At 47.8% G+C, this 22358-nt stretch overlaps 1 protein-coding gene across 2 annotated transcripts in view; it reads right to left on the minus strand.

Moving 5' to 3' along the window:
* Positions 1 to 420: 420 nt before the first annotated feature.
* Positions 421 to 22358, minus strand: part of Syt17 (synaptotagmin 17) — a 66899-nt gene continuing 44961 nt past the window's right edge. For both annotated transcript variants that reach the window (XM_075972000.1, XM_075972001.1), the window contains exon 8: positions 421 to 1744. In XM_075972000.1, the coding sequence (XP_075828115.1) occupies positions 1548 to 1744 (197 nt within the window). In that variant the 3' untranslated portion in view covers positions 421 to 1547. The remainder of the gene's footprint in view (positions 1745 to 22358) is intronic.

The following is a 22358-nucleotide window of genomic DNA, read 5'->3' on the forward strand; positions in this document are numbered from 1 at the left end:
CCAGCTTGTGTGAGCTGTCATCTATGCTGGGGTGGGCTTTGGTGATGCAGCTGTAATTTGAGCTGTTCTTGCTCCTGTCAGTAACCCCAATAAAACTCGCTGCTTCTCCAAGCTGGACTTCGGGGTGGGATCTGTACTTTAGTCTGTGGACTTCTTTTCTGGGATGAGTTAGACATGTGTGTTGCATCTTCCCAAGTCTTGTCACACAACACACACACATACGCACACAAACGAGTCATACTCCATACTAGGATTACAGTTACTCTTTGTTGGGCCTGTCTTTATGTGTGGGTACTGGGGATCCACCAGCAAGTAGTTCACTGAGCCACCTCTTGGCTCTGGCCGGATGGCCTCATTATGAACTAGCTGCCAAACCTCCTCCCATCTTCTATGTCCTGAACAAAACAGATAACTTCAATTCATGGCACAAATAAATAGTCTTTAATTTCAACAAATAATTCCCCATCACAGAGGACGATACGCTGTGGAGAAAGATACAGAAGCATCCCATGAAGGAAGAATCTATTCTAACTACACTAAAGCCTTAGCGCACGAGACATGACTGAGGTGCACACACAAACACGGAGGATCATTGGAATCTGATCGAGGGCAGAGGTCACGGTGAGGGATGTGGCACCATTTTCAGTCATGTGCCAGACCCCTGATGGGTCATAACCACCGTGATTCTGTCAGGAAATATAACCTTTGCTCTATCATCACCCTATTGAAGGGACACACTCGAAGTATTGCTACCCGAGGTGGGGTCTCTGAGGGACGGGAGGACATGGGGTGAACTTGCACCGGATAAAAGGCAGGGATAAGGAAGCCGTGAGGACGGTGGCTCTAGTCACCATCTTGCTGTCTAACAGGGTGAATAGGCACACATGTGCTCACCTGTGAGGGCACACACAAACATACACACACATACCCACAGGGAGTCCCAGGAAAAAGCTAACGCAAGGACAAAGCAGGCGAGCCTGGCTCCAGACATGGAGTTACTGTCTTTTGTCACCCCTGGTCTCTTCAAAGAGTCTAAATCTATTTATCACATTTACTAAGGAGAAAAAAAAATACTTACACCTTTGGAGAAAGGGATCAGGTGCGAAGACCCCAGGAAACAGTGGCCTATTCAGAAGTTTCCTGGCAAATGTGTTTGTGAAGTGGGGATCAAGTTCCTGACATACCAGCCAAACTCTTATTACACTGAATCAGGCTCTTTTCAGGAAGACCTCCTTTCTCTGGCCAGAGGTTGAAAGGACATTTCGGGACAGGGTATGGACAAGAGCAGGCACTGCCAATAAGTCTCACAGTAGAGCCCACTCAGCTTGCGATTTATGCGTGAATGGAGTTTCCGGAAACTTCACAAGCCTCCCTCAAAGAGGGGGACTATTTCATGATCAGCCGTCAGCTTGCTCTCAGTGCTGAGAGGGCATTATGTATGCACGTGCACATGTGTGGAAGTATATGTAGGTGTGGGTTGAATATTTATGTGACACATTTTTTTTTCTCTCTTTTTTAACAAACGAAGGCTGTCTTCCCAATGGCAATCAGGTCACCTCCAGGGAGGCAGGAGACACACGGTCACACTCAGCCCGGGACCTCAGGCTGTGCCACTGTTCCACGGCTGTGCGGTGGGTGTTTAGCATCCGCCTCCAGTGGTTGGATTCAGAGGGGCCGGAGGAATACTGGCCGATGACAATCCTCCCAATGAAGTCATTGCTGCTCTTCATGTTGTGACCAAACACTAGAGAGCCAGAAGGATAAGGGCAGGCAGGGAGGAGGGAAGGAGCAGGGGAAGTGGGATGGGGAGATAGGCACAAGACAGAGGTCGTTAGTTCACACATTGCTTAGTAGCATACATGGGCTTGTTGCTTTGGCGACATTGCTTCTTCTCCTGGGGATTGTCTCCTAAGCACAGCTGAGGCTCCTGTTGTCCCTTACCAAGGCAGTCACGTTCCCACTTACTAACTTTCGCACTGGCTTTCCCTTCTTTGATAGCCGGGCCACCCACCATGTGCAACTATACGCTTACATCTCACTGACTCACATTTGGTTGGTTTGTCTACAGAACTCTGTGAATGGACATAGAGTTTCAGTGGGGCAGCAAGCTATCACCATAGTCCAGCTAAGCAGACAAACCAGAATTTCTTGTGTGTGTTATAAGTGCACATATTTGTGTAGAGACCAGAAGGAGACTGCCTCATCCCCTTGTGAAGGGTATATCAGTGAACCTGGAGCTAAACTGGCGACCATGAAGCCGCAGTGATCCTCCTGCCTCTATTTCTCCAAAGCAGTTGGGTTACAGGCGTGCACACTCAGCCACACTCAGCTCCTTAATGAGTGCTGGGGAATTAGATTCAAATCCTCACGTGTGCACAGCAAGCATCCTTACCCACTGACTCATCCGTTAAAGGATTAGACAGGAGTATATCAACAGCAGTATTGCTGACACCATGGTCTGAATAATCCTTTACAGTAGAGGTTTGTCTGGGGATAGGGAGAGAGCTTAGCATCATCTCTGGGCTCTACCCACCAGAGGTAAAGAGCAGCATCCCTCCTTCAAGCTGTGACAACCACAGACGACTCTTGACAGGGCCAAGAATCTAAGAGAGGGTCAACCCAGCACAGATGAGAGCAACTACAGTTGAACTAAGGAAGGCATTCTGAGGTGAATCTTGGAACTCTGAAGCAAGCAAGGTGATTATTTGTAGTAGTAAGAGCGGCAGGGCTGTGTCCCCAGCACCCTGGCCGCCTGCTAGCTTATGCCCCAAAATAATTACACGGACACTGTATTCTTTTAAACACTGCTTGGCCCATTAGCTCTAGCCCTTACTGGCTAATTTTGATATCCTGATCAACCCATCTCTAATAAACCGTGTAGCACCAGTCTTACTGGGAAAGATTCAGCATGTCTGACCTGGCGGCTTGCTTCATCGCGTGCATCTGCCTGGGAGAGGGGAGCATGGCCTCTCCTCCAGAGAGCAGAGCTGTCGAGTCTGAGCTCACTTCCTCTTCCTCCCAGCATTCTGTTCTGTTTACTCCACCCACCTATGTTTTAACCTATGAGGGCCAAGCAGTTTCTTTATTTAATTAACCAATGACCTTCCTCCATCAATTATTAGTCTCAGCTGTCAACTTCAAAGGATCTAGACTCACCCCGGGAGACTAGCTCCTGGGCATGCCTGTGGGGATTATCTTGTTTAGAGTAATTGAGGTGGGAAGACCCACCCACTGTGGGTGGCACCACTCCCTAGGCTTGGGTCTTGAACTGTATGGAAAAGGAGAAAATTTGCTGAACACATTGATTACTGTGTCTTGCCTGGTACTCAGCCTAGTCAGTTCCCTCACTCTCTTTCTGCCTTGACTTCTGTCATGATGGACCGTACTAGAACTCTGAGCTGAAATAAACTTTTGTGGATTGCTTTTGTCAGGGCATCTTATCACAACAAACAGGAAAAGTATCTATGACATAAGGTAAAGTCTCTTGTGCTTTCCTTCCCTCACTGAGTGGAGAGGATTCTCACTGTAGTTAATCTTGAAAGTTCAAGCATGGTGGAGATGAAATAATGTGTGTAAGGCTCTCAGCACATGGTGCTTAACACATGGCAAATGATGTATTGTCATTTCAATCTTAAATTTCTGTCCATTAACTTCATAAAAAGGAGATTGTGTACTTCCTCTGTTTCTCACAGTGAAGGAAAGTTCCCTGAGAGAAATGGCCAGGGTGGTTTCTTCTGCCCCTTGTCACATCCTCTGTCTCTTGGAAGGAGTCTCTGTTAATTCCAATGCAAGCTTAATTAGTGTCTTTCAAACCTAATGAGATGGTTGGGCTGATTTGTCTTCATAGCCAAGTTCAGCCTCATTCTTTATCTGTGTGTGGGTAGTTCAAGCGTGCCATCGCACTAATGGGGAAGCAGGCTGTGCCTGTGTTATAAATGAAAGGCTACAGAATGGGAAATATCACACATTCACCCAGCATGAGCCAAGCAAAGGCAGGCTAGATCCCAGGAGGGGTGCTGATTATCAAGCAAAACAGCTCAAATCTACAGCTCCAAACAGAGTTTGAATGCTAGCAGTGAACCTCCATCCTCCCTTGTGGGGTTCACATAGAGAATTCCAAATGATAGGAATGGGGGTTGGGGGAAGAAAAGTGAAAATATCGAGAACACCATTCAGCATCTGAAAACCAAAACACCTACTAAAACCGGGCAGGAGAAACCCAATGCTTTCTCAAGGGTGTCTGGTGCTGTCAGCTCTGTGGGGGAAATTGGAGCATGTATATTTTTTGTACAATTGATAACGAGTTTTGTGTGCTTAGATGGACCTCATTACATGAAAACCCCTATGGCAGAAGGGCAGCAGTAGTGATGGACTCTTGGCTTAATAAGGACATTGCTAAGGTGATGCACTGCAAACTATTTTTGAGTAGGTAACAATCAAGACTTTTTTGAACCATATTTAGTAAGGAGCATACAGCTTTATCTTAACTGACAAAAACGGGTTGCCAGGGTTCCCCTCCATATAAACTTCAGTTTAAAACAAAATCTTATCAGGAGACCATTCCAGGCTAATGTTCTGACCTCTGCCTCTGCAAAGCTCAAGAAAAATGGTCCTGTGGCTCATGCCTACAATCCTAACACATGAGAGGTTGAAGCAAGGGAAAAATCCTGTGTCAAGCCAGAGTAGACTATAGACTGAGCTCCCATTTCAAGAACTCCAGTGAAGAAACGGCCACACACAGCAGTATCCCTCAAATGAGCATAGGTTTTCTATCCTCGAGAAAGAGGTTTTAAGGAGGAAAATCTTGGGCTGGGAAGAACTCATTTGGTAAAGTGTTTACCCATGTAGTTGAGGACCAGAGTTTAGATCCACAGCATCCTCATAAACAGATCCTGTGTGCTCACTGGTCCTGGCCTATCCTAATTGGTGAGCTCCAGGTACACAGAGAGATCCTATCTCAGAAAATAAAATAGAGAGATATTGAGGAAGACACCCAACCTTGACCTCTGGTCTTCACATGCATATGTATACTCATACTCAATTGAATATGTGTATGCACACACACATACACATAGAGAGAGAGAATAGAGACACAGACATAGAGAGACATAAAGACAGAGAGAGGCACAGAGGGAAAAGAGAAAGAGAGAGAGAGAAGAAAGGAAAAAAATTTAAATACTCTAATGTAATGAAGACTGAGTTGGTTCAACTTTTGGAGTTGGTTCAAAATAAAAAGCAACTGTGACCCAGCACATCTGCTCGAAGAATGAGTCCCACAGCACCACCTCCAGGAGCAGTCACAGATAAATACACACGAAGATGTTTTATACAGCAGGAGTTGACAACAGAAAGCTTCCAAGACAAATGCAGCTCTTTACCCGCTTTTGTAAATAAAGTTTTATTGAAACATGGCCAACCCCATTTGCTTACATAATGATGCACTTGTGCTGCCTCATTTATCTTAGTTTGTTTGGGTTGCTGTGGCAAAAAGCCATCACCCGGGGTGGGGGGCGGCTTGTAAACGACAGGGATTTATTTCTCATAGTTCCGAAGTCTGGGCAGCACCAGAACAAGGCACAGCAAACTTCGTCTCTGGGGAGGGTCCTCTTCAGCATCTTGCTGTGTATTCACACAGTGGGAGGGACAAGCCAGCTCTCTGAGGCCCCCTTCATCAAGCCCAACCGTGAGTGCTCTGTCCTTATGACTTCCACCTTCCCACAGTTCCACATCCTAACACAATTACCCTGGAAGCTAAGGCCTCAACATTGGGATTTGGGAGCATGTGTGAGGGTGAATACTGAAGTCCGATCACCTCACCATCCCCTGGTAACTCATGTGCACCGATGTCATCAACTTAGATCATGCTTTGTGGATGTCAGCACAAAGAGCAGACAGCACTAATTAACCTCTGATGTAATAGAATGCCTTGAATCTACATGATTGCTGGACATGAGACAGACACATTCAAAAGGCGGTGGGGTTGGGGCGGGATCTCTCAGATACACAGTTCACGAAGCCGTCAAGAGAGTCTTTCTCTGGAAAATCTTACTTTTTGTGTTACATAAGTCTGTAGAGTTTGAACTTCATGTAAGAAGCACATATTATGTTGGAAGAAAGCAGAAAACAGCCGTTATTAGAGAATTCACATCTAAATCGCCAGAAGGGAAGGAAAAGAAACGGAAGCTGTAGAGCCTACGCTTCTCAGCCCAATTTGCAAAGTAACTTGGCTGGTGAGTCGTCCTGGGGAGGTGGGGGCTCTCATGGTGATTCAGTTCTGGTGGATGGGATGGGGAGGCCGCCTCTATGGCCAACCGAATTAACTGACAGGCATTGGTATCTGCAGAGTGCTTAGAGAAGTACACGCTCCCGACAGTCTATGGGAAAATGCACCATTGCAGACGCACACACGCTCCTGACAGTCTATGGGAAAATGCACCATTGCAGATGCAAACATGCTACTGACAGTCTATGGGAAAATGCACCATTGCAGACGCAAACATGCTACTGACAGTCTATGGGAAAATGCACCATTGCAGACGCAAACATGCTACTGACAGTCTATGGGAAAATGCACCATTGCAGACGCAAACATGCTACTGACAGTCTATGAGAAAATGCACCAGATGCACACATAAGCTGAGGTTGAATAAACCTAATGGCATGGAGTGGAAAAGCTGTGTGGGGAGAAGTCGAGAGTCGACATCACCACAACACTAAGTTCTATGTCACTAGAGAGCACAGAGAATTAAGATTAGAGACCAGGTGTGGTGGTGTGCGCTTTTAATCCCAGAGGCTGGTGTGTCTCTGTGAGTTCCAGGCCAGCCTGGTCTACATAGTGAGTTCCAGTACAGCCAAGGCTACATAGTGAGACCCTGTTTCCCAAACAAAAAAGGTTAGACATAAAATTCAGAAAAGGAATGTAGCCTACTGGGGCATCCTGTAGCCCAGCCTGTGAGTCTGGGGAAAGAGGATCCAAAGTTTGAGGTCAATATAGACAGTGTCTCAGATAAGAAAACACAAAAGAATCCAGCATGGTGTCTGAGACAGCAGGCCGGATATCTCTGCTTCTCCATCCTTGGCTTAGAAAACCAAGTCGTCTCAGTGTATGGGTGCACCCCTCGCGGTCCTGAGTTCCTTGCTCGTGCTTCGTCTCCTTCTGCTCCTGATTTGGACCTTGAGATTTCTGTCCGGTGCTCCAATGTGGGTCTCTGTCTCTGTCTCCTTTCATCACCTGATGAAGGTTAATATTCAGGAGGATGCCTATGTGTTTGTCTTTGGATTCACCTTCTTATTTAGCTTCTCTAGGAACATGAATTATAAGCTCAATGTCCTTGATTTATGGCTAGAAACCAAATATGAGTGAGTACATCCCATGTTCCTCTTTTTGGGTCTGGCTTACCTCACTCAGGATAGTATTTTCTATTTCCATCCATTTGTATGCAAAATTCAAGAAGTCCTTGTTTTTTACTGCTGAGTAATACTCTAATATGTATATATTCCATACTTTCTTCATCCATTCTTCCGTTGAAGGGCATCTAGGTTGTTTCCAGGTTCTGGCTATTACACACAATGCTGCTATGAACATAGTTGAGCATATACTTTTTCGGGAACTCACCAAGGCCAGCTGGCCTGGGTCTGAAAAAGCATGGGATAAATTCGGACTAGCTGAACATAGCGGACAATGAGGAAGAATGGGAACTCAAGAACAATCGCAGTGGGTTTTTGATCCTACTGCACGTACTGGCTTTGGGGAAGCCTAGGCAGTTTGGATGCTCACCTTATGAGACCTGGATAGAGGTGGGCGGTCCTTGGGCTTCCCACAGGTCAGGGAACCCTGATTGCTCTTTGAGCAGATGAGGGAGGGTGACTTGATTGGGGGAGGGGGAGGGAAATGGGAGGCGGTGGCGGGGAGGAGGCAGAAATCCTTAATAAATAAATAAATTTAAAAAAATAAAAAAATAAAAGTTAAAAAAAAAGGAAAAAAGAAAAGAAAACCAAGTCGTTCAGCTAGTGAGTGACCACACCCACAGAAGTGGCGTAAAGGAAAGCAACCTCTAACTAGATCCTTGCAGTCCTTCTCCCTGCAGGCATTCTGTACTGGCTGTTATAGGGCACACAAGTGAAAGCAGATGCTAATCCATTACTGTAGTGCGTGCACACACACACACACACACACACACACACACACACACACACACTTACTCTTACTGTCCCCTTGTCATTCAGAATCAATTTCCCAGCAGCCTGTGTGACCCAGACCATAGACAGTCAGGACAAATGTCACAAACTCCAAGTGTACCGTGAGGAGGAACCCTCAGGCCCTCTCCAGGAACTATGGATTGGATGTGGGTCGCCCTAACAAAGTTCAGGTGTGGGCCACAGTGTGGCAGTGTTAAGATGGTGGAACCTTTACAAGGTAGAGCAAGAGCAGGCAGGTCATTATGGAACATTAAGCCTGAGTCCTGAAGTCTTCCTATCTTGTCACGTGATTCCCCCTTGGTGCCATCTGCTGTGAGATCTTCAGTAAGAGACAAAAAATTGGGGCAACCCAATCTTGGACTTTCAGCCTCTCAAAATTGTGTGTCTTTTCTTTAGAATGTACCCAGTCTTACGCATGTTGTGGTAGTAACAGGAAGTGAGCCAATGAGATGGAGCACCCATGTTCCCCATCTGAAACATGACAAATTAGTGTAGTGGATTTTGACTATCAGAAAGATACAAGGATACAAACAGGTATGCTAGAACGAGGGCTTCTGGGGAAGAGAATATCAACTTTTTCTTCTTTGAAGAGAGGTGAAGGAGATTGTTCTGCGATCATTCTTTTCTATAGCATGACTCTCGGTCCACAAGAAAGCTCAATGCTCCTTTGTGAGTCAAAGGACATAGGAAAAGACACAGTTAAAGTCCAAAGGGAAGAGTGTTCAGTATGGGGAAATTTTCCTTATACCAAATCCTTTAGGAACCCATTCCTTGCTGCTCAGAGCGAGCCTCTGAACCACATGATCTCAGGCATCCTGACACCACACTCAGTCCCTGTCGGTAAACTGTACATTGAAATCTAGCTCCCTTCAGAGTAACACACACACACACACACACACACACACACACACACACACACACAGAGAGAGAGAGAGAGAGAGAGAGAGAGAGAGACAGAGACAGAGAGAGAGAGACAGAGACAGAGAGAGACAGAGACATGGAGAGAAAGAGAGACAGAGAAGCAGATAGACACACAAAAAGACATACACACACAGACAGAGAGAGACAGACAGACACATCCACACACAGAGTGGAGTAGAGGGACAGAAATAGAGAGGCAGAGAGAGAGGGAGGGATGAGACGGAGAGGAAGACGGACAGAGAAGAAAAAAGAGGGAGAGGAAAGAGAGAACATAGAGAAAAAAGACAGACACATACTGGGGGGAGAAAGAGAGAGAGAGAGAGAGAGAGAGAGAGAGAGAGAGAGAGAGAGAGAGAGAGAGAATCCATTCAATCCATTCACCCATTTCACATCTGGGAAAACAGAAGTCCAGAGAAGTAAGTAGAAATTCCTTTGAGCTTGGCCGAAATCTAGCTGCCTTGACCCAGTGTGGCAGGCGGCAGCATCCCATGTTGATACTTGCTATGAAAATGAGTTTGTTCTTCCCTGCTGGAGCTAAACTCTTTCGATTGCTAATTCCCTTTGTTGAGACAGATGGTTGGGGGGATGTGGTCTACTGCTTCGTCAAGGAGAACGGGCTGAAGTGGGGAGGTGGTCCTCAGCTTTGCCAAGGAGAACGGGTTGAAGGTGGGGAAGTTCACAAGACCCACACTGGACAGTACAACCTTTCTGGTTCACAACAGGTATAGGGTTGAGGGCACCTGCATTTCAGGATGCTCACGAGTTAACCTTAAAGACCCACAGGATCTGTGCTTCTGACTCCTCCACCCTTGCACAGGTCGGTTCTGCACATCCCGACGAGGGGTTCTCATTCTCTTTACTTTCTACAGAATCCCCTCTGCAGCAAGCATTCCTCACTCCTGAAATCAGTATGCTACTCCAGGGCTGTCTCTACAGCAAGTCACCTCAGGAGGCTGGAGATGAGGCTCAGTCATTGAAGAGACTGTTTAAGAGGAAAGAACCCCTGTGAAGAGCTGACTATGATGGTATGTGCTTGTAACCCCAGAGCTGGGGAGATGGAGACCAGTGGGTCTGTGAGGCTCTGGGGAGATGGACATTGGTGGGTCTCTGAGGCTCACTGGCCAACCAGCCAGGCCTAATTTGCGAACCAGACGTTGGTGGAAGACTTTGTCTTGAAGGGTTGACCTCTGGCCTCCAAACACACAAGCACACATATGGATGAGCACACAGATGAATGCTTTTCCTCATATAAGTTCTATCCAGCCCCTTTCTGGGTCTCAGTTTCCACACTTAGGAATGGGTGAGCAGGTTTCATGTGCCCCTTCAGAAGCTACTTCTCTGTTCCCAAGACCTTTCCCTGGGCTCAGTGTAGCAGTAGAGCACTTCCCCCAGAGATCTCAACCTGACTCGGCGCTTCATAAGCTTTCCTGGCTCCGTTCATGACTCAGAGCAGCTGCTCAGACATATCTGTTTGCCTTCGCCTGTTTCATTCCTGCAGCCATCAGGACGGTCTGAGTAACCACACTTCAGTCACGGGAAACCAGCACCACCGATCTGCCATCCAGGCACACAGAAAGCACTTAATTCACATTGCAGCCCTGCTGGGAAGGTACCGTCTATACCCCGCCCACCCCCACTTTGCAAATGGGAAATCCACAGCTCAAAGGTATGAGAAGTTCGGTGTCCAGGGTCACCCACACCCCAGGAACAGAAATGAAAGCTCAACACCACTTTCCTTTCCTTATCACAAAGTTAAAGGTCTCAGCTGCCCCCCTCTTGGTTCCCCCACCGGGAGACGACAAGATGGAAAGTATGATGTAATGCAGGATAGGTCTTGAGTGGGGGATGACTCAGTCAGCACAATGCTTGGTGCACAAGCCCAAGGACCTGAGTTCAGTCCCCAGAGCCAGGCAGAGGAGGGCACAGCTGCAATCCCAGGGCTGGGGAGCTAAAGACAAGCGGACCTCTGGGGCTCGTTGCCAACCGTTCTATCCAGTCCACAAGTTCCAAGTTATGTAAGAGACCCTGTCTCAAAAAGTATGATAGGGACACCTGTGTGCAGCTCTGGCCAACACACACACACAGACACTACACACACACACACACACACACACACACACACACACACACACACACGGAATCTCCTTGATTTATGATGCATGTGTCCTGATACCTATCACAACTTAAGAGAAAAGAGTGTGTACATGCCAGGGGTCAGTTCACTTTCTCTACTCATATAGTTCTTAGGAAATGGTGCCACCCACAGTGTGTGTGTGTGTGTGTGTGTGTGTGTGTGTGTGTGTCTGGGGTCTTTCCCTCCCCCTGCCCACAGGCAATGCCTCACTGGGCCGCTCTACTCAGGTGATTGTAGGCTTCGCCAAGCAGATAATTAAAACTAATCATCCCAAATGGTTTATCAATTAGATCTCTTTTCCTTCCTTAAGAAATGGGAACCAAGATTAAAATCTCTTCAAGGCCCTCTGAGGTTGGGGGACTACTCTACGCCTCTGGGCGGAGTATGTGGAGCCTGTGTCTGCTGAGCTGATGCACAAGGTAAAACACTGCTCTCAGATCTGGGTGTGAATCACATCATTCTGTTGGAAGCCTCCAAAGGTGTGACTATAAAGTGATGTTCTTTTTTTCACACCAGCCTCCAAATTTTCTACATTGGGCTGAAGATTGTCTCCGCACAGTCGTTCCAGAGAGGCTGGCAAGGCTTTGGTGAGAATGTTTGCTACCAACTGTCTACAAGACACCTCCTGATGTTCCAGGGACACATTAATTTTATCTTCCTTGCTCAGCCGACATTGCTTAAGAGAGATTCAGTTGGCGTGTAGACCTGGGGGGACTCTTGCAGGTGTTTTTCAAATGCACCCCAAGTAATTCTCAAGAATCAGGCTCTGTGAAGAATAAAGCTACGGGTGGAATGAGGTCTCTTCCATGGTCTGTATAAAGGGACCCGTCATGGTCTGCTCTTCGTGGTGTCTAAGAGCTTAGTAGTAAGCACACCTTCAGTGTGTCCGAGGGTGTCTCCAGAGATGATCATAAGGGCTCTGACGTCATCAATAGATTAATATCTTGATGGAGTCTTAATATGGTGGCTTTATGGAGAGGTAGCAAAAGGAGTAGGGCTCTAGTTGGAGGAAGTAGGCTACTGCAGGGGTGGGGGGATTGTCCTTGGAGTTACATCTCACCCTGACCTCTTCCTGAACTCTCTTGTCACTTTGCTTCCTGTCTGAAAGGAAGAAGCTCCTTGGCCACAAAGCTGGGAATGGAACCCACCGACACCGTGAGCCCAAACCCCTTCCTCCCTGCAGCTGCTCTCTCAGGGACTGGCTCCAGCTTTGCAGTCGTGTCTGATGTGGCAGCTGACCCTGTTCTCTGCTCTCATTGGAGGAAACCTCTGTGAACACAACAGTCCCCACCAGAGGCTCACTGAGGGGTTAGGGAGAACACTGCCTAGGATGGGAAGGTCTCTTTAACACCACTCCCTCCCACAAGACAACCAGGAACGTGTTCACGGAAATTCACCCTGTTCCCAATCAAGTAAGCCATTCCTCCCGTGGAGGAGTGAGCAGGTACCTGGAAGAATGTGGAGGTATTACTTCAGGCCAGAGTGCACACACTGTTTCCATGGGCAATCAGATTGTGAAGATTTTAGGCTTTGAGGGCCACTTAAGGTCTCTGCTGAAACGACTCAACTATGTTGGTGAAAGAGAAAGAAGCCATAGACATGGCTAGGTTTCAATAAAACTTTATTTGTAAAGCAAGAAGTGGGTCACATTTAGAATATGGGCTGTAGTTTGCTCTCAGAGTGTGGGCCCCAAACCACAGCATTTGAAAAATAGTGTTCAAAAGCTAAACAGTTGGTTCCCTGAGGTGTTATTGGGAGGTGGTAGATTCTTCAAGAGGCAGGGCCTCATAGAAAGAAGTAGGTCATTGGGGTGTAACCTCTCTTTTAAGTGGGGAAATAAAAGATCTTGATACAGGAGCAGTTCTAGCTGGCCTTGAATACAAAATTCTCTTGCTGGGATCATTGATATGCAGAAGGCAGGCAGGAAGACTGCATTGGAGAAGCCAGCAAGATGGCTTGGCTGGCAAAGTGCTTGCTGCTGTACCAGTCTGAGCACTTGGTAGATTCCTGAACCCACAGTAGAGGGAAAGGATTGTCTTCTATTGCTGTGAAGAGACACCATGACCATGGCAACTCTTACAAAGGAAAGCATTTATTTGGTATGGTTTAGTTTTGGATGTTCGGTCCATTATCATCATGGCAGGGAGCATGCCAGCTGGGAGAACGGAGGCATGCAGGCACACATGGTGCTGGAGAATTCTTCATCTTGATCCAAAAGCAACAGGAAGTAAACTGACTCACTGGGCATGGCTTGAGCATAGGGGACCACAAAGCCTACTTACACAGTGACACACTTCCTCCCACAGGACCACACCCACTCCAACAAGGCCATATCTCCTAATAGTGCCATTCCCCTTCTAACCAAAACAGGACTGCCTCCCAGAGTTTGTCCTGACACAGGTTTAATCGTGTGTGTGTGTGCACACACACGCACACATGCACACACACACACAACCACCAGCTCTATCATCAGCACCACTGCCATCATCACCACCGCCATCACCACCACCACCACCACCATCACGATCATCATATCATCACAATCATTATCATCAAAAGACCCTCTTGCTTCTCTTCTCCTTCTCCCTCTCCACCCCGGTTCAAATCCACCAGTCCTGCACAATGTGCTGCCTCACCACAGGCCTAAAAGCCACCAGACCAACCGCCCACTGACTGACGCCACTGAGGCTGTCAGCCCAATGCAAATCTTTTCTTCTTTAAAACACTCTACCTCAGGTGTTCTGTGCCAGGGATGGGATGTGATGAATCTCCAGTTAATCTAACAAATAAAGCTGGCCTGAAGATCAGAGTGTGGAGCTAGTCACACCAGTCAGCCATAGAGGCCAGGCACTGGTGACGCATGCCTTTAATCCCAGCACTCGGGAGAGACCAACAGACAGATCTCTGTGAGTTCAAGGCCACCCTAGGCTACAAGAGATAGAATCAGTCTAAAAGAGAAACAGAGCCAAGCAGTGGTGGCTCACACCTCTAATCCCAGCAGTAGGGAGGGGAAGATGGGAGGTGATACAGCTGGGTGATACAGAGAGAGGGATATAAGGCGGGAGGAGACAGGAGCTCAGGATCTAGTCTGAGGCTTCACAGAGATGGCATTCAGTCTGGGACTTGTAGAGACAAGATACCCATTCTGTTTGAGGATTTCATAGAAGTAAGAACTAGTGGCTGATGGCTCTGCTTCCTCTGATCTTTCAGCATTTACCCCATATTTGACTTGGGGATTTTATTATTAATACTAATTAGAATTCACACTTCATCTGGTAGCCCGTCCCAGGGATGTGACAAATACAGATTCCCAGCATTTGTATACTTTCTTGGGTTTTGAGATGGGGGTGTATGTGTCTCAGTAGGTAGTTCAGACTGCCCTGGAATCAGCCAGAGTCTTGCTTTCACCTCTAAATGCTAGGATTACAGGTGTACCCAGCTGGGCATCTGTATGCTTAAAATCCTTTACAGGTGATTCAGGGACAGCCAGGTTCCACAGCCACTGCTGGCCTAAGAACCTTTGCACCAGTTTAAGCTGGGGATTAGAATCCCCATAAAAATACCCAAAGAAATCTGGCTCCTTGTCTTTGGAGTGGCAACTCAGTCTTCCCAAGCTAGACCCATGCTGTTACAGGCCTCTCACTTCAAAGGATGACAATCTCTACCACGGCACTTTCCTTTTCAGGTGGTAGAGACTCTGAGATGTGATTTTGAGATACAGTGAAGGTCGCACTCTGTTAAAATTCCTTTGAGGCCCAGGCTCAGCGGGTAAAGGCACTTGCCACTGAGCTGACAAACTGAGTTTGATCTTCAAGATTCATACTGTGGAAGGAGAGAACCAATTCCTGCAAGATGTTCTCTGATCTCTCCATATGGGCTATTACACAAGCACACACACACACACACACACACACACACACACACACACACACACACGAACGATGCACACATGTGCATACACAGAGTAAACAAATGTAAAAATTACTAGTACATATAACTAGTGTATTTATAGAATTCACAGAAATGTATAGTACCACATAGAAAAGTTATAAATTCCATATGTGCTCATATGTATATATGTGCTCATACATACATACATCTACAAAGTATGTGTAACCTGTGTGTGTGCATGCATGCGGATGAGTGTGTGGGTGCAGGTGTGTATGTGTGTAAAGGCCAGAGGTCAACCTCCGGGGTTATACCTCAGTCACCTTTTATTTTGAGACATGGTCTCTCATTGGTCTCAGCTTGCCAAATGAGCCCCAGAGATCTATCTGTCTTCACTTCACCTCCCCTGCGCCAGGGTTCCTGGGAGTTCAAATCAGCTCCTTATATTTGCACAGCAAGCAGTCAGCACAGCAAGCACCCTGCTTACTGGTCTATCTCTTCAGCCCTGGCGTCTTGGGTTCTGTTTCTTTATAGCAACGTGGCCCCTTTGGGCCCCCATATACAGGTGGTGTGTACCCATGTACCACAGGTGGTGAAGGACTAGAGAGAGGCCTGGTAAAAGCTCTGCTCATTCACCCAGAGGTTTCCCGCCCTCCTCCTTTGCTGGGCCCTTTAGTCTACCCACCTGGGCCACGGCAGCTGGGCTATAGCATTTGCTTGCAGAGGAAGACATTTCTGTTTGCACACATTTTTGTAGGTGGAGACGGGAAGGCTGGAAAAATCTGCCGAAATCCACAAAGAGGAGCAGGCAGCATGGCTCCTCTCGTCCCTAAGAGTTCTCCACACTTGACAGGTAAGAAGAAACTCCTCAGGGAGAGTAGCCAAGCCCCAGGCAGGGCAGGCAGAAGGCCCTGAGCTCTGCCCTCCCTCTGACAATCCACCTTCCTGGACTGTTGTCAGAGGCCACATTCCGTTCTAGCTCAGGAGGTCCTGTCTCTTTAGCACTGCCGCTGATGCTGTAACCTTCCCTCACCCACACTGCCCTACACCACTGGGTGCTTAGGGGCGTCTCGGGCCTTTACTAGATGCCTGTAGCATCTCCTGGGCTGTGACAACCAAGAATGGCCCCAGACATCGCAAGACATCTGCTGGAGGATTAAGTCAAACCAGCTGCAAACTGCATGTCTAACCGTTCAGCTGCTCAGAGCATCCCAGGTTACTACTACTAGGCATTGAGTGATGGGCTCCCCCAAAGTCGACTCTGGCCCTGAACTTGGATGGCCAGAGAAAAACAGGACAAGCTATGCGAGGCACAAGATAGCTCTGCTATTTACTAACTGCAGAGAAGGCTGACGGCCAATCTCCCTGACCTGCACAGCTGGACTACATTTCCCAGCGTCCCTTGCAATGAACTGCATTCCTTCCAATCCTGGCATAAAATCTCCCCATATAATAATAATCAATACCTGCGCCTCTTTGGCATTTTATCCCTATCTCTTGTTGCTATTGCACCAAGAGGTTGGAAATGAAAGCCAGAAAAACTTGAGATCATAGCAGAACCTGGGAGGAGCCTGGGTCACACCTCAGCATGGAAGCTCCTCGTAGAAAGAGCCTCAGGACCGGTGCTGGAAAATAGCTAACTTCTGTTGCTGCAAAGCATAGAGCCTTGCCTGGAAGTTGACCTATTGCATCAGCCAGCCCCCCCCCCCCCTTAGCCATACACAACCTTGCCTTTCAGCAAGTCATCTGAACTTCCTGGGCATCCCCCCAGCCCTGCAAAATGGGGTGATAACAGCAGAATGTGCACCCCTCATTTGAACATCCAGTCTCTCCCACTGCTTCAGTCCAGACATGATGCTACAAGTGGAGGATGTCACACCATGAAATCTAGGTTTTCAGATTCTCTTTAGATTATGTGCATAAGGTATGGATGAAAGATAAATGAACTTCACGTTTAGACTTGGGTCTCATTCCCAAAATAGCTCATTATGAATATGCAAACAATCAGAATTTTTTTTTGAAATCTGTAACACTTTTGGTTCCATGCATTTTGCACAAGTGGCATGTACTTCATCTGGTCACCGTGAAGATCACTGAGACAGTTCTACAGAGTGTCCGGGACAGTGCCAGGCGGACAGAGTACTTTATAAAGGTTGGTTATTACAACTGTGGGACCGTCCAGTCTCCGCCCCTCTCAGTTAAGAGTTTCCTAACTTCTGCTTTACTTTCTTGTCCATCTAGAATTTCAAACCTGAGCCACTGGGTCGAGCTATGAATACTTATTGTAGCAAAGGACAGGGGCGCTCTCATTTGAGCCCTAGGTTGTCCAGGCACAAGATAGGTGTCCTGCCTCTCCTACTCAGAGGCCACCAAAAGGTCAAGAGTGGACTTAAACAGAGATTGGAGGGGACTTCCCCCATGAATCACCTACAGATTCCTGAAGCCTCCGATGCATTAAGCAGGATGAGGTGCACCCCACGGCAGACACAAGATAGGCATCTTGGCTGCCGGCTCAGTGGACAAGGCACAAGCATGGGGGCCCACTAGGTACTCAGGATTCTAAAGGATATGGCACAAAGTCTCTGAGTCCCTCCTGTGGCCAGTGTAGGACACCTGTTGATCAAGCTGGAAGGACGGCCTGTTCCTGTGCTTCTCATTAATCTATTTGTTGGTGTATGTACACGTGAGCGTGCACACACGAGAGTGTGCACACACGCGGAAGTGAGCCGTTGATGTGAGGTGTCCTCCTCAGTACTCCGTACCTCACTTTTTGAGGCAGGGTTATTCACTGAACCTGGAGCTCAATGACTGGCTGCCCTGTCTGTCCAGCAAGCCTCAGGGATCCTGTGTCCATCTGTCTAGTGTTAATGTTACTGGTGTGTGCTGCTGTACCCCACTTTCTGTGTTTCTAAGGATCAGAACTCAGGTCCTCAGGTTACCCACTGGGCCATCTCCCCAGCCCTGCCTGTCCTTCACTCCTGAGTGTGCTCCAGGTGAATGGCGCCTTTGCCTACACCTCTCCAAGACTGACTCCCGCAGAAGCATCCATGCCTTGCTCTGATGCTGGGGGCTGAGGAAGCAGAGACCCAGAGAAGAAGTTTTCATGTCGACTTACAAACTGGAAAAGCGAGAAAGTGACGCCCACGGAGCATCTGCTCTGTGCAAAGTCCTTGCATGCACACTGTCTTACCCAGTGCTTCCAGAGCCACATCTGTTTCCAGGGCTTGTGGACTTAGGTGCACAGTAGGGGTTGGATAAATACTCATATCCTCGCTCCTTACCATAGCCCTGATTTGTTGCATAATCTACTCCCTTCATCTGATCTGGTACTCTAGCCTTCTCTCTCTTTTGAAAACAAAACAAGCTCACTTCTGCCCCACGGACTTTACACTTGCCATTTTCTTCTCTATCAAGAATGTTCCTTTCTTGCCTTTTTGGCATAGATGTTCTTTCTCAGCATCGATTACTCAAGGGTTTCCCTTGGGGCAGTGTCTGGTAAGAGCTATACAACCCTCACTATTTATACGGTCACTTATTTGTTTATTTGAGGGGAGGTGTATGGCAGTAGGAGAATAACTTTGGAGAGTTGACTCTTTTTTCTTTTTGCACGTAGATCCTGAGAATCAGCCTTGGGTCAATGGGCTTGGCAATGAGAGCCTTTGCTCCCTGAGCCGTCTCTCTCACCCTGGAGATGGACTTTACTTGTATCTTGATAGGTGAAAAATAGGAGCTAAAGAGATGAGAAGGTTTTGGTCTCAGTGGCACAGTGGCAAGCTGTGGGGCTTGAGCTTCCTGATTCCCAAAGCAAAAGACTTCCCGGAAAAGCCAGACAGGGACACTGGCCTGTGCCCTGCATGCCGTACCTTTCCTGCTCACAGAAGCTCTAGGTGGGTGCAGGCACAGGAGGTGTGTGGCAGGATTTTTGTGGCTCCTTGATTTCTGGCACGGGCCACTCCAAGGATGGCCCTGGATGCTGAACTCGAGGTGGCTTTGTGTAGTGTTTGAGGCAGATTTGGGTAAAGGCCTGGCCTCTGAGGGCCTTCCTGTCTCACAACAGGCTTTCTTGATGAACTACTCCAGGCTCCCCAGGGCTCACACCTCCCCCACAGGGCATTAGGTATTTTGCTCATTGCTGAGACGAATTTCCTGAAAGAAGCCACTTGAAGGAGGAAGGGTTTACTCTGGTTGTGGTTTGAAGGTTGTGGTTTACCGTTGGTGGAGGGGATGTGGCAGTTCTCAGACACATCTGGGTGGAACTTTCTCTTGACCTGCCTCCAGCTTGCTAACTTCCTGTCTGCCATGGGGTTCACAAGGTGAGCATCTTGTTTCAGTTCCTTTTCTTTGTTGGTGGCTGACATGTTCATTCTTATCTTCTCAAGAGGGTTCGCCCTTCCTTTTTAGAGCAGTGGTTCTCAACCTTCCTAATGCTGCGATCCTCCAATACAGTCTCTCATGTGGTGGTGACCCCAACCATAAAGTCATTTTCATTGCTACTTCATTGCTGCAATTTTGCTGTTATGAATTATAATGTAAAGATCTGATATGTGACCCCAAAGGGGTCGTGACCCACAGGTTGAGAACCACTGTTTTGGCGCATGGTTGTCATAGCTGCTATGAAGCCCTGGGGAGAATCCCAACATCTGGACGGGGTTATGGCTGCACCACCAATTGTATGTTTCCCTAGTAATCTGTCAAGTTTACTTGTCTTGGTTCTTTATAAATGAAGCCATTTTGAATTGTTAAGACATATATTTGAATACTATAAGACCCTGGGTCTTGTTTAATCCCTATTAATATGTTGGTGTTTAAACAACTAAACTAATTAGCTTCAGTTCACAAGTTCCACCTGGCCTTTGGTGTGACATTATTCCAGCCTCAGCTCAATTTTCAATGCCTGTGCTATGGTATTTAGTCTGCCCTGGGTATGTCCCCCAGGGATCAGTGAAGGAGCTGGTGACAATCCAGCCTGTGCAGCTCAGCTCTCAAAGCCTCGGCTATTCCATCTGAGGGTCATAGCCACTCCCACTGAGCTTGGGGTCCACACACAGGTTGATGGGGACCCTTATCCAGCTCTCCCCTTTGCGAGCTTCCCCTGTGTCTGGTTGCCAGGGCGACTTTCATGATCCTCTGGCTGGACTGAGGGCATTAAGCTGTTCACTCAGTCGCTTCTGCTCACGAGCAGATCTGGGACTGGAGCCTGGTGTAGATGCCAGCTCTGACCCGGCTCACACCCTGCCAACTCAGGATGCTGTGGGAGGCCGCACTGGGCTCGTTCTGCATCTGGTGGTGTAGGATATGTCCGTTTCTGGACATGATGCCAGTTGCTAACTTTGGGGTAATGGTGATTAGATGAGAAAGGGGGTAGGGTAACAACTACACCAACTGGGCCAGCTGTGCACATCCAAAGAGCCCCTCACACTGAGATGATTACAGGACTTTTTCAGTGGCTGTTGAGCTGGCCAGGTCTACATGCTGCTTTGCCTTTAATTCTTTTTTTCCCATCTTTTTCCCCCAGAGACAGGATTTCTCTATGTAGCCCTGGATGTCCTGGAACTCTCTCTGTAGACCAGGCTGGCCTCGAACTCACAGAGATCCGCTTGCGTCTGCCTCCAGAATTCTTGGATTACAGGTTATGCCACCACTGACCTACACCTTTAATTCTATAGCAGGAATAATGTGCTACGTTTTACATGTGAAGACGTTGGGCTCAGGGAGGTAGAATGACTTGCTTAAGGTCACAGCTGACTAATGATGGGGTCAAAAAGACTTTGTAGCTCCAGGGTCTGGTCCTTCTGTGATAGGACTGTCTCACATAAGCACCATCATCACTATCACCAGGAACAACATCACCATCAACACCAGCAGCAACAGCAACAGAAACAACAGCACCAGGACCAGCACCATCATCACCACCATGACTAGCACAGCAGCATCAACTAGCATGACTAGCTTCGGCATCACCAAAACTATCACATCTGGTAAGTCTTAAGTATCAGCCATGCGCGAGGCATGCTCAAGGCTTATGCTATAAAGTGTTGAGTTAGAAACTCAGAGGAGAAACTGAAGAGTGAAAGAGAATATCATTTGCTTGGTGTTGCAAACTAGGTGGCAAAGGTGAAATCAGGATCAAATCACGTCCTTCCACTCCGTAGTCTGCATAGCCTGGAGTCTTCTTTCTATGGCTCGGCTGGGCTTTGTGCTCAGGAAACCCAACTGCATGAGGAGATATGGGAGCTGCAGAGAAACATGGCAGGCGGGCTGGGATAGGGCCAGGAGTGTGCCCCAGAATAAACGCATGATATCTCTCCATCTTGGAACAATCTCAGACTAGCTTCCTTCTCTCTCCTTCAGTGGATGTGTTCAACTTTTCCACAAGCTTGCTGCCTAAGCCTGGTGTGTGTGTATGAGTGTGTGTGTGTGTGTGCGTGTGTGTGCATGTGTGTGTGCGCATGTGCACGCATTCGCAGGTGTGTGTGCATTCTCAGGTGTGTGTGTGTGTGTGCTTGTTGAGTCGTGTGTGGAGGATAGAGATCAATGTCAGGTGTTTCTTCTATCACACTTCACCGTATTTATTTAGAGACAGGGTCTCACTTAATAGTCCTCACTGGCCTTGAATTCACAGAGATCTGCCTGCCTCTGTCTCCCCAGTGTTGGGACTAAAGGCTTGTGCCACCATCCTCCATCTGGTCATCTACCCTATTTTTCGAGACAGCTTCTTTTACTGAACCTGGGGTTCAGTGACTGGCTAGACTTGCTGGTCATTGAGACCCATGTACCCCTCATCTCTACCTTCCAATGCTGGGATTATAGCCATGCAGTACCACGCTTGGCTGTTCAAACCGAACACATTTTACGCATGCCATCTGGTGCCCATCAGAGCCCTAGGTTTTTCCCGGGTAGATGTTGGAAGCACCACCCTCCGTCCTTTGATCTGTACCCGTTGCCTCCCCACCCATCTCACTGCTGCAGCAGATTCAATTAGCTAACCACTTCTGCACTCCAGCTGCAGAGAGACAGGCAATTAGGAAACACAGACCAGGTGCCTTGGAACTCGCTCTCAAGTGGGGCCTGGGAGACTTCCAAACAGACAGTGGGTAGGGAGGGATCACAATAGACTCTGGGCAAAGTCTCCTGACATAGTTTGTGCAAGAGAGCCACCTCAGAGCTCTGAGAGGTAGATGCCACGACAGGGTTGGTAATCGTGAGCTGAGCTCTG

The sequence above is a fragment of the Microtus pennsylvanicus genome, chromosome 5, assembly GCF_037038515.1.
Source record: "Microtus pennsylvanicus isolate mMicPen1 chromosome 5, mMicPen1.hap1, whole genome shotgun sequence".
NCBI lineage: Eukaryota > Metazoa > Chordata > Mammalia > Rodentia > Cricetidae > Microtus > Microtus pennsylvanicus.